Raw genomic sequence first — 21887 nt, 5'->3', positions numbered from 1 at the left:
CTACACAAGTACTTTTTTTTTTTTTATTTGTACCCCGCGCTTTCCCACTCATGGCAGGCTCTTTGAGGCCAATACAGTGCAAAATTATAAGGGTTTGATATTCAAAGTGATTTAGTTGGCAGGAGAGGCTCCGAATATCCTGATCTAATTTAGCCAGCGGCAAAAAGTTTTAAAATGGTCCATAAATCTGACAGCAAGCCCAATCCCTTCTCTTGCCCCACAAATGATTTCTTTTGCTACATATTCTGTAATACCCATAACCTTTCTCTTTAAAGTCAAATACAATAAATTACAGTAGTCTGTGATACATTTACATTATGAACCACTTGCAACAAATTCACTTCGTTCAAGAAAAAAAAAAGGCTGCTTCCTCTGCACCTGCCAGCAAATATTCCTTCACACCTGCGAGTATTTTTAGTAAAGATTCTATATAAGCAGATCCTTCTCTAAAATACCATTAGAAATGAGCACATCCCAACTGGACATCTCAATTCTATGCAAAATAGGGCTCACAGGGACTTATTTTCAGCCTGAAATTTTGAGACACAATCTAGCTGAAAATAAGCACTTTAATTAGCACCTAATTAAAGTACCTCAAATCAGGCACATGAGCATTTCCTGAAATTGAAAGCAAGGCTTTATTTTTGTGAAATGCTTGCTGTTAATCTGTATTACTGATGGACTTTTATGAGCTACTGTGCTATTGTGGCTAACCTTCCTGACTATATTTATTTTGTGCATTTTGTATGGTTATTTTTAAATTCTTTTTAGAGTTTACTCATTTTGTTTTATCACTGATATTTGTTTGCATTGTCCAGAGAGGAGTGGCCTAGTGGTTAGCGTGGTGGACTTTGGTCCTGGGGAACTGGGTTCAATTCCCACTGCAGGCACAGGCAGCTCCTTGTGACTCTGGGCAAGTCACTTAACCCTCCATTGCCCCAGGTACAAATAAGTACCTGTATATAATATGTAAGCCGCATTGAACCTGCTATGAGTGGGAAAGCGCGGGGTACAAATGTAACAAAAATAAAAATAATGCATATTCATTGTGGAGATCTCAGAAAGCAGACTGGCTAGCCAGGTGGTATTCCAGGACTGGCTCGAGAAATACTGGTATATATGATGACTTACTTTGTGCAGTCTGTTAAGAATTTATTAAACAGACCAATTGTAGCCCAGTTCTGAGTCTCGGACCTTAAGAGCTGAGCGAACCTTTCTTACGGCCATATTTGTTTAATGCCCATATGTTTAAATCAGGGTACAGCAGCATTAAAAACCAATCACTAGACCAGAGGTGGGCAAGCAAAGTCCCCGAGGGCCACAACCTAGTTGGGCTTTCAAGATTTCACCAATGAATATGCATGAGATCTATTTGCATGCAATGGAAGCAATAAATCATATTGTTGGCCACAGATGCATTTGTGCTGGAGGAGGCAGTGAATTTCTAAAGCAAATATTTGTGCGCGCAGCTCCTGAAGTCACCTGAACAAATCTTTTGCATATTAGCCTCCATAAATGGTATAAGGTGTTAACACATAGGTTAAAAGCACATATAATTAAAATAATGCTCACTTATCCCTATGTCAGCGCTCCTCGGCCCTCACCTGGAGGCACACCAAGCAAGCCATGTTTTCAGGGCTAAACAATAAGATTAATTTGCATATATTTAAAATCCATTTATGTAAATTCCTCTCAGGTATATTCATAGTGGCAAGCCTGAAACCCTAACTGGCTACATGTGCCTCTGGGAGAGGGATGAGAAGCACTGCTCTAATCTATTTAACTGTTTTCACTTTGTACAGTGCAGGTAATGACTGTACTCTGTGTTTGCCATATTTAGGGCTAGATTTACTATAAGGTGCTACTTCATTAGCATATGCCAAACGCCATTAATATATGTAATTAAGAAATCCTATTGCACATTAATATCTGTTATTATTCACTTTCAGTAAATCTGGCCCTTAGGGTGATTCTCTTCCCCCGTTTATCTTTTTATTGATTCACATCCACCAAAAAGAATCACTCACTAGTGGCACTGATAGAACAAGAAATTATCACCTCAAAATTCAATCACCTCCTCTAAATATCTGCTCTGTTCACCTGAGACTGTCCGAGAAAGCCTCCACTCCGTATTTAGAAATGCTGTATCCACCTCCAACCAAACTTATCCTTCCTGCCATACTGGAAACATTGACAATCCTGCCCTTGGCTTTTCTGATCAGGGGGAGCAGACTGAGGGTCACATCAATCAGCCCCAGCAGGTTCACGTTCAGTATCTTCAGGAAATCATCTTTCAACAGCCATTCATTGGGTAGTGAAGGGAGAGAGATTCCAGCATTGTTCACTAGACCCCAGAGCCCTGGAAAACAAAACAAACAAACAAAAAAATAGAAAAAGCAGTGCATAAGCCAACTTTTTAAAATGATTGTTTGGGGGGAGGGTTAACACTATTACTCCTCCCTGAGTCAGGGCAGGATTAAAATGCCTAGGATCGAAACGTTAAAGGGGGCCCTCACCCCAACAGATGTGCTAATCCAGTAATTCACAAGGCAGATTTTTCTGGTCAGATTCTGGCCGTATGGAGAGAAGCCAGGGCCAAAACACTATATTGGGCCATAGGGAAACATACATTTGTGGGCTGTCACCCCCCCCCCCCCAATGATATGTTTATTTATGGCCCCTCCTCCTCATTGAAACGGCACTATCCTGAGTGTGCTGGGATCACAGGGGCTATTTTTGTGATCACAGCCGTGTCCCCTTTAGGCTTCTCAGGTGTGCTGGGGAGGGAGGGGGGGAACTTGGGCATATGACTGCATGCTTTGTCTCCATGCTCCAGGGGTGCAGTCATCATTGAGGAGTAGAAGTACAGGGGTGGAATGACGGCTAAAGGGAAGGTCCTCGAGGTTGAGGGAGAGGGGGGGGGGGGGGGTCAGGGAGTGGCAGATTAGGGAAAGGAAAAGAGAATTGGACTTGATTTACCACCTTTCTGTGGTTACCCTCAAAGCAGTTTACATATTATGTACAGGTACTTATTTTGTACCTTGGGAAATGGAGGATTAAGTGTCTTGCCTAGGGTTGTAGTGGGGATTAAGCTTGGTTCCCCACCCCAGGTTCTCAGGCTGCTGCACTAAGCACTAGGCTACTCCTCCATAGCAGTGGATATGGGAAGAATCATCACTGGAGGGTGGCCCTGGGAACCAGCCACATACTCTAAACCAGCAAGGGTTAGAGAAACTACACATTCAACTGTTTTTAAATCTTTGTGAAGAAAAATGTAGAGTAAGGTTTCAAAATGCATATGTACCAGTTTCATCTTTTATTGGAAATATATCAATATGCTTGCAGAAAATCCTTGTACTTAAACATGCAAACAGAAAAACAACTATCCTATCCTAAATTGCAGAACAGGGCCAAACATATTATTAAAAAGGTATGGGAGAGATTTAAAGTTTTACTTCTAATGTTATTCAAGGAGGACCCATGTCACCCAGTCTGGAAAGCTGAACGAGAGCTTTGTGGCGCGCAAGACACGCTCCACCACACATGCGTGAGTGCCTTCCCACCCACCACGAAAACGCGGTCTCCTCAGTTTAATACTACAGCAAAAATAAAAATAACAAAGGAGACAACTCCAAGGGGAGGTGGAAGGGATTGTGAGAATATAAAGCCTGCTGTCCTCGGAGAACAAGTAAGTACCTTTATATTCTCCGAGGACAAGCGGGCTTATAATTCTTACAAGTGGGGAATCCCTAACATCCAGGCTCACCAAACACACCAAACACTGGTCAACTGAGCTTTGCAATGGCGAGGACATAACACAGATTAATCTGAAACTATATACAATCTGAATGAGAGTGCAGCCTGGAACAGAATAAAATAGGCCTAGGAGGGTGGATTCTAGAACACAGATTCTGCAACACTGACTGCCCGAACCGACTTTCACGTTGGGTATCCTGCTCAAGGCAGAAGTGTGATGTGAATGTGTGGACTGAAGACCACGTTGCAGCCTTGCAAATTTCTTCAATGAAGGCTGACCTCAAGTGGGCTACCAATATGGCCATGGCTTTGACATTATGAGCCGTGACTTGACCCTCCAAGGCCAGGCCAGCCCAGCCTGGGCATAAGTGAAGGAAATGCAATCTGCCAGCCAATTAGAAATGGTGCGTTTCCCGATGGCAATCCCCATCCTGTTGGGATCAAAAGACACAAAAAGCTAGACGGACTGTCAGTGGGGCCTTGTCTGCTCCGTGTAATAGGCCAATACTCTCTTGCAATCCAAGGTGTGCAAGCTGGTTTCGCTAGGATCGGCATTAGGTCGGGGAAAGATTGTTGGCAAGACAATCGACTGGTTCAGATGGAACTCTGACACCACTTTTGGCAGGAACTTATGGTGCATGCGGAGGAGGACTACTCTGTTGTAATGAAACTTAGTAAAAGGTGCATCAACCACTAAAGTCTGAAGCTCACAGACCCTACGAGCTGAAGTCATAGCTACCAAGAAAATGACTTTCAAGGTCAAGTACTTCAGATGGCAGGAAGTCAGTAGCTCAAAAGGAGCTTTCATCAACTGGGTGAGAATGATGTAGAGGTCCCATGACACTGGTTGAGGTTTGACAGGGGGCTTTGACAAAAGCAAATCTCTCATTAAGCGAACAACTAGAGGCTGTCCAGAGATGGGTTTACCTTCTATACGTTGATGATAAGCACTAATTGCACTAAGTTGAACCCTTAAGGAGTAGGTCTTGAGACCAGACGCTGCTTGGTGTAGAAGGTATTCAAGCAGGTCTGAGTAGGGCAAGCAAGGGGATCTAGGGCCTTATTCTCACACCAGATGGCAAACCTCCTCCATTTGAAAGAATAGCACCTCTTAGTGGAGTCTTTCCTGGAAGACAGCAAGACCCGGGAGACACCCTCCGAAAGACCCATGGAAGCGAATTCTAGGCTCTCAACATCCAAGCTGTGAGAGCCAGAGACTGGAGGTTGGGATGTAGAAGAGACCCCTTTTTCTGCATGAGGGTCATAAAACATTCTAATCTCTACAGTTCATCAGAGGATAACTCCAGAAATAGAGGGAACAATATCTGCTGCGGCCAGTACGGCGTGATCAGAATCATGATTCCGCGGTCTTGCTTCAATTTCAACAAAGTCTTTCCCACTAGAGGTATGGGACGATATGCATACAGAAGACCTGTCCCCCAACTGAGGAAGGCATCTGACACTAGTCGTCATGGGCCTGAAGCCTGGAACAGAACTGAGGGACATTGTGGTTGATCTGAGTGGCAAAAAGATCCACCGAGGGAGTGCCTGCCCCATGCTCAGAAGACCCAGCGGCCTATACCCATATTGAGAGACCACTCGTGAGGTTGCATTATTGTGCTCAATCTGTTGTCCAGGGTATTGTTTTTTGCCCACCAGATCTGGCTCAAAAAAACATGCCATGATGGCCAGCCCAATGCCACATCCGGACAGCCTCCTGACATAGAGGGCGTGATCTGGTGCCCCTCTGCTTGTTGGTATAGTGCATGGTAAATCTGATTGTCTGGATGAGAACATTTGGTGAGATAGCCGATTTCTGAAAGCCTTTAGAGCGTTCCACATCGCCCGGAGCTCCAGGAGATTGATCTGAAGATTTGTTTCCTGGGAGGACTCAACTACATGAGCTCCCCATTCCAGGAGAGAAGCATCTGTCATCAGCACTTTTTGTGGCTGAGGAATTTGTCAAGGGTATAACATACACTGTGGAAGCCATGTGGCCTGACAATCTTCATATCTGCCAAGTTGTGACCTGCTGAGAGGCACAAACTTTGGAGGCGAGTGTGACAAGATTGGTCGCTCGTCTCTGGGAGATAGACTCCAACCATCAGAGTATCGAGCAGGGCTCCTATAAACTCCAATTGCTGGACATGGCAGAGATGAGACTTGGGGTAGTTTAAAACGAACCCTAGTAGCTCAAGCACCCGAACAGTCATCCGCAACTCTGAGGTGCTCTTCACCAGCCAATCATCGAGATATGGGAACACAGACTCCCAGTCTTCGTAGTAATGCTGCAACTACCACTAGACATTTGGTGAAGACCCTGGGAGCTGATGAAAGGCCAAAAGGCAACACGTGGTACTGAAAGTGATACGTCCCCAGTTGAAATCAAAGACATTTCTGGTGGGCTGGAAGTATCAGAATTTGAGTATATGCATCCTTTAAATCCAGAGAACATAGCCAATTGTTTTTATGAATCCTAGGAAGAAGAGTGCCCAGGGAAACCATCCTGAACTTTTCTCGGACTAGGAATTAAATTTGTTCAGGGCCTTTAGGTGATATCTATCTACAAACAATGGGCACTGCAATGGGCACCAGGAGAGCACCCCAATATGCCAACCTCTTTATGGCTGAGCTGGAAGAGACATTTCTGAATACATATCAGACCAAACCCCTAAAATACTACCGGTACATCGATGACATTTTTATGATTTGGACTGAGGGGGAAGAAACTCAAACTATTTTACAATTCCTTCAATACATACCATCCTACAATCAGATTCAAAATTGACTACTCCACAGAAAAAGTCAATTTTTTGGACACCAGTCTCGATCAGCGATGGCTATATACAAACATCCATATACAAGAAACCCACAGACAAATGCAGCTACCTCCACAACTTCAGCTTCCACCCTTCACATACAAAAAGATCCATTCTTTACAGCCAAGCCACAAGATACCATCGTATCTGCTCTGACCCTGGGGACAAAGACAGACACCTTGAAACCCACACTGCATCCTTCGAACAGAAAGGCTACAACCCCAAAGTAATCTCCAAGAATATTGCCTCCTCCCTCAAAACACTCAGGGAAAATATGCTACAGTACAAGGGAAAAAAAGCCACAGACAGAATCCCCCTTATAGTGACATACAACCCAGAGCTAGAAAAATCATAAGAGATCTGCAGCCTCTATTCCAGGAGGATGAATTACTGAAAGAGATATTCCTATCCCCACCAGTGCTGGCCTTCCGACAGCCACCCAACTTAAAACACAAGCTAATTAGAAGTAAGCTCCCGACACAGACTCAAAAAAGAATGGCACACATCCTTGCAATATATCCAGCTGCAAAATATGCCAAAATATCTCACAGGACCCCACAGTCATTCACAAAGGAAAATATTCAACATTAAGGAATCTTTCACATGCTCATCCTCCAATGTGGTATATATCATTGAGAGGAAAAAATGCGATGAAGGCTGCTACATTGGAGAAACAAGTCAGATGCTAAAGAAGAGATTTAATTTACATAGATATCATATGAAAAATACCAGTACCAACAAAAATGTCACACCTGTGGGACAGCACTTTCCAAAACCAGAACACTGTACCAGTGATTTTATGGTAAGGATCCTAAAAGGGAACTTTAAAACAATACAGGAACGTAAGACCTTTGAAGTCAGAATGATCAAATATTGTGACACCCACCAGACAGGACTTAAAGATCTGGGTTTTCTAGCCCACTATAAAGCAAAGCATAAAATTGTATTGCTTTGTAAATTGTATTGCTCTGTCACCTTCCTGTCTCCCACCTATCCACCCCCATCCTGTTAGACTGTCACTGAAATGCTTTGATGTTCCCATGCATATCTCCCGGTCTCTCATCTTACTTTCTTTTCCAGGTTTTATTTTGTTTTATTTCTATTGATTACCTTTAAAAGTGGACTAACCTGGCTACCACACCTCTCTACTCAAGATGGAAGATACCACATACAGCTGCATGAAAAAGCAAATTAAACTTATTAAAGGGGAATCTAGAAATCTTTCACCAAGCACAAAGTGTGCTTCTACAAGAGCCTTATGCACTGCAATGAGAGGCTAATCAAACCAGAAATCAAGTAAATGTGATGAGTCATCATTCTGAAATTCAAGGTCTGCATGCAAGTGAATTCTCAGCCAAGAAAGACAATGTTTCTGACTTAAATAAGAATATTTGTGCATTTATCAAAAGAGAAAAACAGTAAAAAAAAAAATAATAATAAAAAAGGTACATTTTTAAGTTATTTTTAAGTACATAAGTAATGCCACACTGGGAAAAGACCAAGGGTCCATCGAGCCCAGCATCCTGTCCACGACAGCGACCAATCCAGGCCAAGGGCACCTGGCAAGCTTCCCAAACGTACAAACATTCTATACATGTTATTCCCGGAATTGTGGATTTTTCCCAAGTCTATTTAGTAGCGGTTTATGGACTTTTCCTTTAGGAAACAGTCTAACCCCCTTTAAGATGTCTAAGTGTATTTATCAAGATTCAAAGTTTGTGAAGTAGAAAGTTTTGTGGAAGTTTAAAACCCCGCATTTAAAAGACAGCTTGCATTTCTCCTGGCTGCATGCCAAAGAATAATTAAAATCAACTACTCTCCTTTATCTTGCAAATATAATCTGCCCTGCTCAAGAGGTGCTAGCCTCCCTCCTCTTTCTCCACTTCCTGCAGTAGCTGAAAGCCAATAATAACTTGAAAGAGAAACTGTTTGTATTTTGACTTTCTATCAAGCACAAGTAGAGAGGGGCACTGCAATGGGCACCAGGACACCACCCCAATACGCCAACCTTTTTATGGCTGAGCTGGAAGAGACATTTCTGAATACATACCAGACCAAACCTCTAAAATACTACTGGTACATCGATGACATTTTTATGATTTGGATGGAGGGGGAAGAAACTCTGAAACAATTTTACTATTCCTTCAATACATACCATCCTACAATCAGATTCAAAATTGACTACTCCCCAGAAAAAGTCAATTTTTTGGACACCACAGTCTCAATCAGTGATGGCTGTATATAAACACCTATATACACGAAACCCACAGACAGATGCAGCTACCTCCACAACTCCAGCTTCCACCCTTCACATACAAAAAGATCCATTCTTTACAGCCAAGCCACAAGATACCACCGTATCTGCTCTGACCCAGGGGACAAAGACAGACACCTCGAAACCCTGACTGCATCCTTCGAACAGAAAGGCTACAACCCCAAAATAATCTCCAAGAATATTGCCTCCTCCCTCAAAACACCCAGGGAAAATCTGCTACAGTACAAAGAAAAAAAAGCCACAGACAGAATTCCCCTTGTAGTAACACACAACCCAGAGCTGGAGAAACTGAGGAAAATCATAAGAGACCTACAGCCACTACTCCAGGAAGATGAATTACTGAAAGAGATATTCCCATTCCCACCAGTGCTGGCCTTCCGACAGCCACCAAATTTAAAACACAAGCTGATCAGAAGTAAACTTCCAACACAGACGGAAAAAGAAAAGGGCACGTTTCCGTGTAAAACAGTCAGCTGCAAACTATGCCAAAACATTTCACAAGACCCCACAGTCATTCACAAAGGAAAATATTCAACAAAAAGGACTATTTTTCATGCTCATCTTCCAATATGGTATATATCATTCAGTGTAAAAAATGTAACGAAGGATGGTATATTGGAGAAACAGGTCAGATGCTTAAGACAAGATTCAATCTGCACAGACATCACATGAAAATAGCCGGTGCCAGTCAAGCCCCCACCCCTGTGGGCCAACACTTTACAAGACCAGAACACTGCACCAGTGATTTCACAGTAAGAATACTGAAAGGTAATTTTAAAACAATACAGGAACGTAAGACCTTTGAAATAAGAATGATTGAATATTTTGACACCCAACAAACAGGACTTAATAAGGATCTGGGTTTTCTAACCCATTATAAACCATAAAGCTGTATTTCTCTGTTTATTTCTCTATTACCCTCCTCTCACCTACCAACACCCATTCTGTTAGAATATCAATGGAATGCTTTGATGTCCCCATGCATACCCCCACCCTCCCACTCTGTCAGACTGTCAAAGTAATGCTTTGATGTTTCTCTTATATATACTATCTGCTAACCCATTTGCTTATTTCCGATCTGAGGAAGAAGGGCAACCTTCGAAAGCTAATCAAGAAATGTATTAAGTTATGTCCAATAAAAAAGGTATCATCTTATTTTCTTTTCCATGTTTTATTTTGTTTGATTTCTATTGATAACCTATCAAGCACAATAATCAAAGGAAATTGGCAAATTGATGAACATCTGAACTGAGTATAAGAAAGATTAAGAAATAAAACTGGCTTACAGGAGCATTGCAACATTCAGAGGAAAACTTTGAGGCAGGATCCCAGAATAAAAAAAGAATCTTTCTACTTAAGTTCTGTGTGTTGCATTTCTCACACCTTTATGATAATTACCTTGAAGCTGCTCTGAATCCTCACCCCTCCCTTCTGTCTACTTTGAAGCAAGTAGCCCGAGCCATACAGATTCTCTCTGGCAGACAGCAATTAGTTACCAATAAAGGTAATCAATATAAATAAAACAAAATAAAACATGGAAAAGAAATAAGATGATACCTTTTTATTGGACATAACTTAATACATTTCTTGATTAGCTTTCGTAGGTTGTCCTTCGTCAGATCAGAACTAAGCAAATGTGCTGGATGACAGTATATATATGTGAAACATCAAAGCATTTCATAACAGGGTGGGGGTGGAGGTGGATAGGAGATATGCATGGGAACATCAAAGCATTTTAGGATGGGGGTGGATAGGTGAGAGGAGGGTGACAAACAGAGCAATACAACTTTATGGCAGTGGCGTTCCTAGCCTGAATGACACCCGGGGCAGATCGCCAATGCGCCCCCCCCCCTGGCGAAATGACACCTCCTCCCCCCCCCCCCGGTGAAATGACAGCCTCACGGGTGCATGCCGCGGGGGGGGGGGGGGGGTGCCACGGCGCGCGCCTGTTGGCTCCGAGTTCGCTAACTTCATTCGTTCGCTGTAGCTCCCTCTGCCCCGGAACAGGAAGTAACCTGTTCCGGGACAGAGGGAGCTGCAGCGAAAGAGCGAAGTTAGCGAACTCGGAGCTGACAGGTGCGCGCCGTGGCACCCCCCAGCGGCGTACACCCGGGGCGGACCGCCCCCTCCACGGTACGCCACTGCTTTATGGCTTATAATGGGCTAGAAAACTCAGATCATTGTTAAGTCCTGTGTGTTGGGTGTCAAAATATTCAATCATTCTGACTTCATAGGTCTTACTTTCCTATTGCTTTAAAGTTACCTTTCAGGATCCTTACTATGAAATCACTGGTACAGTGGGCCAGATGCACAAAAGTCGTCGCTAGAGTCGTTCCCTACCGAATTCCATAGCGAATCGGTAGGGAACGGCTATGCATCAAGGAAAGGGAATGCAAATGAGCTACTCGTTGTAGCTGACTTGCATTCTCTATTCCCTCGTAAAACAGTCAGAGAATCGGCCGGTCAAGCATGCGCAGAGCAGCAAAGTGTTATGCTGGCTGCTCTGCGCATGCCAAATACACCTCAAGTGCCAAGTGCTCGTCAGGCGCGTCCTTTATGGATGTTCTTCACTGTAGTGTATTATAAAAAAAAATCACAGCCTCCAATGCTGCAGGCATCCGCTGCACCTACCATGGTACAAATAGAAGCAATTCTGGAGAATGTCATTAAGATTTCCATCCGCCCAGCGCCATCTTCCACCCAATCACAGCGAAGGAAGCATTGAGCCGAGCTGAGCTAAACGCTTTTCCCCCTCCTGCGAGGTAACCCTGGCTCCAATGCTGCAGGCTCTCAGCTGAGAGACCCGGAAGTCTCTCAGCCAATCACAGCGCGTTTAGCTGAGCTAAACGTGTTGTGATTGGCTCAGAGACTTCCGGGTCTCAGAGCCAATCACAACGCGTTTAGCTCAGCTGAGAGCCTGCAGCATCAGAGCCAGGGCTTCTGCTAATGTGTTGACTGAATTTCACTCATAGCAAGCAAGTGCAGTTTGGAAGTTGTTAGTCTTGAAAAGGTTCATGAATGGCAGAATAAGAAATGTTCAAATAAATAAATAAAAACGGGGAGAAAATAATAAATAACTCCAATTTTAATAAAACTGTTAGTGGGATTTGAACCCGCCACCTCTGGATTACAAGACAGGTGCTCTAGCCACTCGGCCACAGCTCTATTTGCTTGGAAGTCCATCCTTTACTTCCAGATCTCTCAGCTGAGTGAAGCACGGGCAAAAAGGACGTTTTTATTATTGTAGGGGGGGGGGGGGGGGGAACGCACAAAATGGCCTTTTTTTTTTTTTTAAGCGAAGCTTTATTAAAAAAATCAAACAGGCTCCGATGCTGCAGGCTCTTTTTTGGACATCACTCAACCCCGGAATAATAAAAACGTCCTTTTTGCCCTTGCTTCACTCAGCTGAGAAGTCTCTGAGCCAATCACAGCGCGTTTAGCTCAGCTAAATGCACTGGGATTGGCTCAGAGACTTCCAGGTTTTTTTAAAGTATTTTAATAATTTTTCCAATCCCGCCCAGCCCCAACGAGAGGTACAGTCCTTTCGTTAGATTTTCCAGCGCTTTCCAGCGTTAAGGCAATCAGAAAAGGTTAGTGCATCTCATTACAATAGGGTTTCTACATGATTTGCTCATCTGCATTCCGTTTTCGTTAGCTGCTACTGTCGTCGGAAAAAAGTGTTTAGTGCATGCCAGGATTTACTGCTTGCTCGTTAATGGCTTGTAAAGTTTAGTGCATTTGGCCCAGTGTTCTGCTTTTGTAAAATGCTGCCCCACAGGGGTGGAATCCTGGCTGGTACTGGCATTCTTCATGTAATGTCTATGTAAATTAAATCTTGTCTTTAGCATCAAACAAATTGTTGGAAGGGTCACTGACTTATGGGAAGATTAAAAGCCCCATGCTGTTCCAAACAGCGCTCTAAAATAGAGCTGGAACAGCATGGGGCTTTACCGCACCTATGATGAGAAAATTGCATGCAAATTTAAGCACACAATTCTCTCTGATCACGGTGTAGAAGTGCGCATGCTCAGGCACAATCCTCCGGCACTTGGCAATCCTCCCGCACTTGTTTGACAGGTCTGGGCTGTCAAAAGCCCAGACCTGTCAAACACAGGGGCTAGAGGTCCATGGGACCACCAGACCCCAACTACCCTAGCCCTGAGCCAAGCAAAACGGAGACTGGAGGTCCGGCTATCTCTGGTCCCTCTGACCACCCCCGACACAAGTCTGGGGGGGGGGGGGCTGGAGATCCAGGAGTGAAGCCCTGCCCAGTGCATCCCAGGATGCACTGCGCAGGGCACCACCATTTTACAGGCGGCACCAATGGAAGAGGAGGGAAGCCAACTCCCTCCTCCAACTGAAGGTAGGGGGGGTGGGGAAGGGCTGCTAGACCACCAGGTGGGGGGGATTGACCTGCAGCCCACTGGGTCACCAGGAACATCTGAGAAATGCTGGGGGGGGGGGGGGGGGGACTGGAGACCCACCAGATCTCCATCCCCCCAGAACCTGTGTCTGGGTGGTCGGGGGGACCAGAGGTCTGCTGGACCTCCAGTCCCATCACTGGAGGGGGGGTGGGGGTCGGGGTTCCTGCTGGCATACAAATGCATGCTGGGCAGGGCTCACCATTCCTCACCAATGGTCTGCAAACCTTAACGCCAATTCTGAGCTGGCGTAGGGTTTGCTGCGGCCAGCGAGCCAATCTTTGGCACGCTCAGTGCTTTTTTTTGAGATCCAGCTCACCTGCCTGCTCCCTTCGGTTCGTGCACCCATGCTCCCTGCTTTGAAATCTTTAATTTACCCGAAGTCGCGGCAAACCGGCAGTAAAAGCAGCAGCAGCAGACAGGCAGGCACGCCTCCTCATCGCTTCCCTTCCCTCTCAGTGTGACCCGCCCTCACGGAAAGGAAATTACATCAGAGGAAAGCGGGACGCGCTGAGAGGGAAGGGAAGCGATGAGGAGGCGAGCCTGCCTGCCAGTGCCTGCTGCTTTTACTGCCGGTTTGCTGCGACTTCGGGTAAACTGAAGATTTCAAGGCAGGGCGCATAGGTGCACGGACGGAAAGTCGGGGAAGGAGATAGGGGCGGCGCTGGGGTTTGAACGAATCGCTGGACATGGAGTGGAAGGGAGGGCATGGGAGAGAGGAGAATCGCTGGACATGGAGAGAATTGCTGGACATGGATTTGAGGGGAAGGCAGGGAAGAGAGAATCGCTGGACATGGATGGGAGGGGAGGGCAGGGGAGAGAGGAGACATGCTGGACATGGATGAGAGGGGAGGGCAGGGGAGAAGAGAATCGCTGGACATGGATGGGAGGGGAGGACAGGGGGGAGAGAAGAATCGCTGCACATGGATGGGAGGGGAGGACAGGGGAGAGAGGAGACATACTGGACATGGATGGGAGGGGAGGTCAGCGAAGAGATTCGCTGGACATGGATGGAAGGTGAGGGCAGGGGAGAGAGGAGAAATGCTGGACTTGGATGGAAAGGGGAGAGTGAACTATTGCTTTATATGGATACAGGGGAGGAGAGAGGAGAAGTGCTGGACATGGATGGATGGATGGAGGGGAGGAAAGAAAAAAAGAAGATGCACATGGATGGAGATGAGGGAAAGGGGACAGGAGAAAAACTGCACATGGATGGAGAAAATAGGCAAAAGCTGGATCCATGTTATACCTCCTCCAGTCAATTCCACGGAGGAGGACCCAGCTTTTACTTATGGATGTAGGGCAAGAAATGAAGAAGAAAGGAGGAAAGTAAAGAAATAAATGGAAAGGAAGCCCTGGAAACGGAGTTAAGAGAACAGATAGAGAGCAGCAGAATCAGAGACTGGGACCAATATGGATAGAAAAACAAAGTCACCAGACAAAGGTAGAAAAAATCATTTTATTTTCATTTTAGTGTTTGGAATATGTCCAATTTGAGAATTTAAATCTGTTGTCTTATTTTGCACTGGGTATAGTGGAGCTGTAACAGCTTACAGAAGTTATTTATAATGAAAAAAAAATCACATTATTTTTTTCTCCTATACTAGTATAATATTTTCAATGATGTCTGTTTATATGCGCTATGGCTGGTATAAGGGCTGTGGCTAAAATGAGTACCGACACCTTTTTTTCTACAAAAAAAGCACTGGGCACGCTGATCATTGAGGACGAACAGGTTTAGCATGCATTTGCATGCTAGTTGCGTTCAGAGCCCGCAAGCGCGTTGTTTCACACGCTCGGGGGCTCTGATCATGGGGCAGTAACAAACACAAGTGCTAGTATGGCGCTAACAGCCTCTAGCGCCTGCGTTTGCTTCTGATCATCGGCCCATTAGAGCTGTCCTTCCCCCTCCCACCTCCTTTGCTCTTTAACTCATCAGAGAAACATGATCCAGTACTGTTCCTGGCAGCTGGAAATGCAGATCTCCTTTCTGATGAGCAGATCATAAGCCCCGTGCTGTTCCAAACAGCACTCTAAAAATAGTTCTGGAACAGCGCGGGGCTATACTGAACCTATGATCAGAGATAATAGCATGCAGATTTAAGCAAGATATTATCCCTGAACATAGAGGAAAAGTGCGAAAGGATTGTGCCTGAGCATGCACTCCAGGCACAATTCTCCCGCACTAGTTTGACAGGTCTGGGCTGTCAAAAGCCCGGACCTGTCAAATGAGATGGAGGTACATAGGACTCCCAGACCTCCGCCATCCACCACCTCAAGCCCCTCCCCCAGACAGCAACATGGGGGGCAGGAGGTCCGGTGGGCCTCCAGCCCCCCGACACCCCAACAGGAGGGCCCAGGGATGCTGGAGATCCAGTGGATCTCCAGCCCCCTAACCCTCCCAAACACCCAAAAAATAAGCCCTGGTGCCCCAAGTGGGCTGCCGCTCCAACCCCCATGCTCCCTGGAAGTCTAGTGGAGCCCTCCTCCTTCCCCCCTTGTACCTCTTCAATGTACAGTAGCACATTCCCTCCTCGTCCAGTGCCGCCATCAAAATGGTGGCACCCTGCCCTGTGCATTCTGGGATGAACTGGGCGGGGATCCTTTTACGATAGGGAAGCCCCATTTATGACATCCCATAATGCATCGGGCAGGGTGCTGTCATTTTGAAGGCGTCGCTGGATGAGGGAGTGTACTACTCACTCCTCCGTCAAAGAGGTATGGGGGAGGGAGGAGAGCTTGCTAGACCACCAGGCAGCATAGGAGTTGGAGCGGCAGCTCACTTGGGCCACCAGGGCTCCTTTTTTGGGTGTTGGGGGCAGGAGGTTCACCGGACCTCCTGTTCCCTGTGCTGCTATCTGGGAGGAGTCCAGGGCCCCAATGGACCCCCAGGACACGGTGGCAGCACGGGCTGCCTGACTGATGGGAGGGGGTGTGGGGGCAGGAACAGAGCCTTAGACCGAACACCAACTATGAACTGGTGAAGGGTTAAGGCGTTATTCTGCGCCTAGGATCAGAGTGCTAATTTAAATGAGCCTTGCGGTATTCCTGCACTCTCATACTGGGTGCTGCGTAAATGTGGGTGCTAGTCTGGCACTAGTGGCCTTTAGCGTTCGCATTTACTTTTGATCATCTGCCTGTGAGTCAGAGAAGAGAGGGAAGCAACTACAAGCAAGTCCCAACCTCCTCTTATAAGAGCTGACTCCTCACCTAATAAAGACAAGCAAACAAGCACACAATGTCAGACTTCAATACTACACAGAGTGAACCACACAGATAGTCTGAGGTATTAGACACGCTGAGCCAGAGGATTGTGCAGATACAGTAGGCACACACCCTCTCCAGCCCCAGCAGGAAGTTAAGACAAGAACTTGCAGTTAACCCAAAAGGCTTTGGAAAATTATGAGGCAGAATAAGAACATTATCGGTCAAACTAGCCAGTGTGTGGCAGAAGGTGGGGAGAAGTGTGCTCAACATCTCAGAAGCAGAAACAGTAAGTGAAACTCACATAACACAACTACAGTCCAGGTATGAGCTCTATCAGCAGAAGACAAGAGTGTATCCAGTTCTTGAGCGAAACCAATACAGAGAAGTCTCTCAGAGAAGTAAGTCCAAAACGCCCTAGACTAGAAGCACAAAGCTACAGTAACAAAAGCCATAAAGAAAGCAGAGAATGAAACTGTAAATCCTCTCAGTGCTCTTACGCCTCAAAAAATTGCACAAGATCTTCTGGTATTGCTAAGTCTTCAAAGTCACGCAAAATGAACCACTCCAACCGGTCTGCGAACAGATCAACCGCCATTGTGTTGTGAGTTCAAAGCAGAGACCATCAAATATCCCTTACATTGAACAAGAGGCGGCCATAGAGTTTGAGAAACTTAAGCTAGAAGAAGAAGAGAAAGCAAGCCGTCGCCAAAGCCAAGGCTGATGCAGCTGCCACCACCTATGAACGTAAGATGGCAGAGTTAAACATCGCCTTAAAGGTATTCCAGCAAAAGGAGGAGGCAGCTGCCCTTGGGGCCCAAGCTAAGGTCCTTGGAGAAGCTACGAGCCAGGACGGCAGAGACAGCCAACTTGGTAACTATGTAGCTGATAGTTCAGAAAGGCAAACTGCAGCCTCTCTGCTGACTCAGGTCATGGCATCTAAATCTGACCAGAAGCAATCCGATTCAGAGGAGATCTCAGATTTGTTTTTAATTTATTTTAACAACATTTGTACCCCGCGCTTTCCCACTCATGGCAGGCTCAATGCGGCGGGCAATGGAGGGTTAAGTGACTTGCCCAGAGTCACAAGGAGCTGCCTGTGCCGGGAATCAAACTCAGTTCCTCAGTTCCCCAGGACCAAAGTCCACCACCCTAACCACTAGGCCACTCCTCCCCCTCCCAAGTTACCATGCCCCTCTTCGCCCGAGGTTCTCTCACCAAAAGGAGCAAGCCTAAGGTGCAACATACCATGGAAACTAGCCCTCATCACAGTGATCCTCATGCCCGCGTGCACACAGATGAACTGTCACTGGCTTACCCCTCAGGTATACATACCAGGAAAGATGCCTTACTGCAGCCACAGACTCCAAGGCGTCACACAGAGTGGGACCAAGAAAGAATTGTGCATTTGCTCCTGAGGAGGACATCAGCTGAAAACTCTTGGCCCAAACAAGAGGAGCCTAGACAGTCATACTCCTCATCAGTCTTCAGAAGGGGAGAAGCTAGCTAACCAGTAGTGGTTTCAATTGCCCAACCCGCAGCTTCAGAAAGATGATCTAGTAGGGTACCTCGCTCGGAAAGCCCTGGGGGGCGTAGGGCTTACCCGTTCAACGGCCGTCCTGAGCATTAAAGTAAATGGAAATCCGGTTTCAAGGACACTAAAGCAAATATGAGGCTTAACTCTCAAGCAAGAGATGAATATGATGCTACACTGGCTGGGAAAGGAATCAGCTGAATGTATGGAACAGTTAAAATATTCGTACCTGAATGGCCCTACTAAGGGATTAAAACAGCTGTGGGAAAGACTTGGCAAGTACTATGGCAGCCCAGAAGCCATAGAAAATTCACTATTCAATAGGTTGGCCAGATTCCCAGAGATATCCACTAGAGACAACTACAAGCTGCAAGAGCTGGGAAACCTTCACAAGTTACTACTACTACTTAACATTTCTAAAGCGCTACTAGGGTTATGCAGCGCTGTAAAGATTAACAAAGAAGGACAGTCCCTGCTCAAAGGAGCTTACAATCTAAAGGACGAAATGTCAAGTTGGGGCAGCCAAGGCTGAGCAGAACTTCCAAAGCCTTAACCAGCTCGAAGCACAAAGTCCATCTTAGCAAAGTTATCATATGACATAAAGGAGAAGAAATGATCCCTGGTTCATGGTTGAGTCATCTGAATCAAGCAAATAGAGTCAGTTCAGTCAAGCAGTACAGGAAGCCTATATCTGTAAATAATAGAGGTGGCACCCTCAGCATCTGCACCATCTGATCCTTCTTCCACTACAGAGAAAGAAGAGGCTCCAAACCGACAGTGCCCCATACACAAGAAGCCTTACCCTCTCAGAAAGTGTCAAGGGTTCAGAGAGCAACCCCTGAAGGAGCATAAAGAGCTGCTCAAGAGGTATAGAATCTTCTACAGATACTGTTGTTCCTCAGACCATCTCGCCAAGACTGTAGAGCACCCATCAAGTGCACAGAATGTAGCAGCGATCAACATGTCTATACCTTACACCCAGATAGTGCTGAACTGAACTCTAACCCTGAGTTAAGTCATGGCGGGGAGACAGGGGAAGGAAGGGCACCTATACTTCAAATCACTCCAAAATGCACAAAGGTGTGTGGAGGAAACCGTGAAGGGAGATCCTGTACCAAGATATGCCTAGCCAAAGAGTTTCCTGAAGGACAGCCCGACAAGACAGCCAAAATGTATGCTATCATAGATGAGCAGAACAATCAGTCCCTTGCAAGATCAGTTTTATGACGTTTGATATCCATCAAGACTACTCCTCATATAGCATCAAAACTTGTGCAGGGGTTGTACAAGTATTGGGGAGAATAGCAAGCAGCTATGTGATAGAGGCAATGGACGGTAGCACTAAATGTGATTGGACTGTGGAGCTAGCTTGGCCTTGCCAAAGATGAATGCAACCTGATCTCAGGCTCTGCCCTTATTGGTCCTTCCCTCTCTCTCCCCTGGGCATGTGGGTGCTCTTCTTGACCCCTCTGGCCCATGAGTTCAAACATTCTCCATTTTGCTTCAGGACAGCACATGTCCTGCTGCTCCCCTGCAGCGAATTATTTTTATCTCATTCATTCTCTCTCTCAAGATATTGCACAAACCCAGCACCCCATCTCTGAACTGCTTTCATCTACCTGACCATTGTCCCACCTCTGCAACAACGCTTCCTTCTCTTCAAATTTCCACCTCCACGCTCCTTGGGGCAGCAACTTCTGAGATTCTACTAACTGTGAATATATCAGTTACATTTATTCAATAAAGTAAAATTCAGAAAAGAAAGAGACTTCAGGTGTGTGCTGGTGTGTGGAGGTTATATTATTGGATATTACTCTTTAAGAGGCCTTGGTAAGTACCTCTGTCTCCCACTTGCAGTTTCACCCAATTGGCTGCAGCAGCAACACTCTCACTATCAGTGACATCCAGAATTATTGTTTGCAGTCTCTGTGATGTGCCTTCCTTCAGTTGCTCTGCCCCTCGCTGTGTTAGACAAGCTGCCAGCACTCGCAGACCCTGTCCATCCAGTTGACAGGCCAGCAGGTTTCCAAAGCCTGAGTCACAGCCAGTGATGAACACATATTTATCTGTGAGATTCTGGAGTGTCTGTCTGTACCAGTACCAGCGGAAAAGGAAGTAGAACCCCACGACAGCAAACAGCCAAAGCCACATTGGGACGTTATTCCTCCCCTGCCAAAAAAAAAAAGCACAAAAGTCAGTCACTGCATTATCCACACTATCCCATATACTTTCCTTTAGATGGAAAGGAAAATCACCCTAGCTCCAGGTCAGAACAGGCAAACCAGAGCTGATTTTTCAAATCCCAGTTATTTATTATTTCCAACCCAGTGGAATGTGAGAAAGAAAATGATACACAAGATCAGATAGGTGTAATGTATTCCGACACTCTCAGAGTTAACTACTGGCTTTATTATAACTGAAAGCAACAATAGGAAGTGATGTATTCTACCCAGGTGCACTCACTGTCCTGTCTAGAATGATGTTACTTCCTAGGGTTGCCTAGTTTTCTTTTATATACACTTGGATCTAGTAATGGTATGTAGCATTTTCATTGTATTGTCCACTTCTTAGAAGGCTTATAGAGACTTAAACAACAGCCAGAATGACCATCCCATCTCCCTCTCTCTTAACAGTTTTTTATATATGGGCTGGTTTACTTATGACTCGGCCAAAAACACGTGCTGGTGGGAACCATGATCTATGGCAGTTCCACGGCCGGACTGTTGCCCCAGGTATTGACAGTTCTGGGTATCTTGAGCTCTTTCGTAGGGTGTCTGGGTTGTGCAGTAAACTCTTTGGATGAAATGAAGGTAATAAATAGAAATAAAACAAAACATAAAAAAGAAAAGATGATACTGGACTAATAATGTATTTTTTGATTAGCTTCTGATGGTTAACCCTTCTTCTTCAGATCAGAAATAAGCAAATGTTGACAAATATCAGAATATGTAAGTCTCACAGGAAGAGGGTGGGGTGGGTTAGATGAGAAACAGGGCAAGCTGGGAGGGTGAGAGACAGGGAGAGATGGATGGCTGATAAGAGGGTGACAAAGCAGTAGAATTTTATGGTTTATAATGGGCTACAAAGCCTAGATCTTTGTTAAGTCCTGTCTAGTGGGTGTCAAAATATTTCATCATTTTAACTTCAAAGGTCTTACGTTCCTGGGTTGTCTTAAAGTTTCTTTTTAGTAGTCTCAGCATAAAATCATGCATGCAGTGTTCTGGTTTTGTAAAGTGCTGTCCCACACAGGTGACATCCTGGTTGGCACCGTCTTGTTTCATATGTTGTCTATGTAGATTAAATCTCATCTTTAGCATCTGGCTTATTTCTCCAATATAAAACACATTAGTAAAAAGCAAGCTCCCAATACAAGCTCAAAAAGAACAGCATGGCACATGTCCCTGCAATGTACAAAGCTGCAAATTGTGCCAACACATTTTACAGGATCCCAGAGTCATTTACATAAGCACATAAGCACTGCCATGCTGGGAAAAGACCAAAGGTCCATCAAGCCCAGCACTCTGTCTCTGACAGCAGCCAATCCAGGCCCCAAGAACCTGGCAAAAAAACCCAAAATTTAATAACTATCAATGGACTTTTCCTTCAGAAATCTGCCCAGATCCCCTTTAAACTCAGCAAGGCCAGCTGCCGTCAGTACCTTCTCTGGCAATGAGTTCCAGAGTCTAACTACGCGCTGAGTAAAGAAAAACTTTCTACTATTTGTTTTAAACCTACCACATTCTAATTTCATCTTGTGTCTCCTAGTTCTATTATTGTTAGAAAGCGTAAACAAACGCTTCACATCTGTCCGCTCTATCCCGCTCATTATTTTGTAAACCTCTATCATATCACCTCTCAGCCGCCTTCTCTCCAGGCTA

At 45.4% G+C, this 21887-nt stretch overlaps 1 protein-coding gene across 2 annotated transcripts in view; it reads right to left on the bottom strand.

Moving 5' to 3' along the window:
- LOC115465869 (retinol dehydrogenase 16-like) overlaps window positions 1–21887 on the bottom strand; it is a 261639-nt gene that overhangs the window by 215159 nt on the left and 24593 nt on the right. For both annotated transcript variants that reach the window (XM_030196670.1, XM_030196671.1), the window contains exons 2-3: window positions 19848–20178; window positions 2101–2359 (exon numbers count right to left, since the gene is read on the bottom strand). In XM_030196670.1, coding sequence (XP_030052530.1) covers window positions 2101–2359; window positions 19848–20178 — 590 coding nt within the window. The remainder of the gene's footprint in view (window positions 1–2100; window positions 2360–19847; window positions 20179–21887) is intronic.

This window comes from Microcaecilia unicolor, chromosome 3 (genome assembly GCF_901765095.1).
Source record: "Microcaecilia unicolor chromosome 3, aMicUni1.1, whole genome shotgun sequence".
Classification (NCBI taxonomy): domain Eukaryota; kingdom Metazoa; phylum Chordata; class Amphibia; order Gymnophiona; family Siphonopidae; genus Microcaecilia; species Microcaecilia unicolor.
The sequence above is the reverse complement of the archived record's forward strand: the minus strand, read 5'-3'. Positions and strand labels throughout refer to the sequence as shown.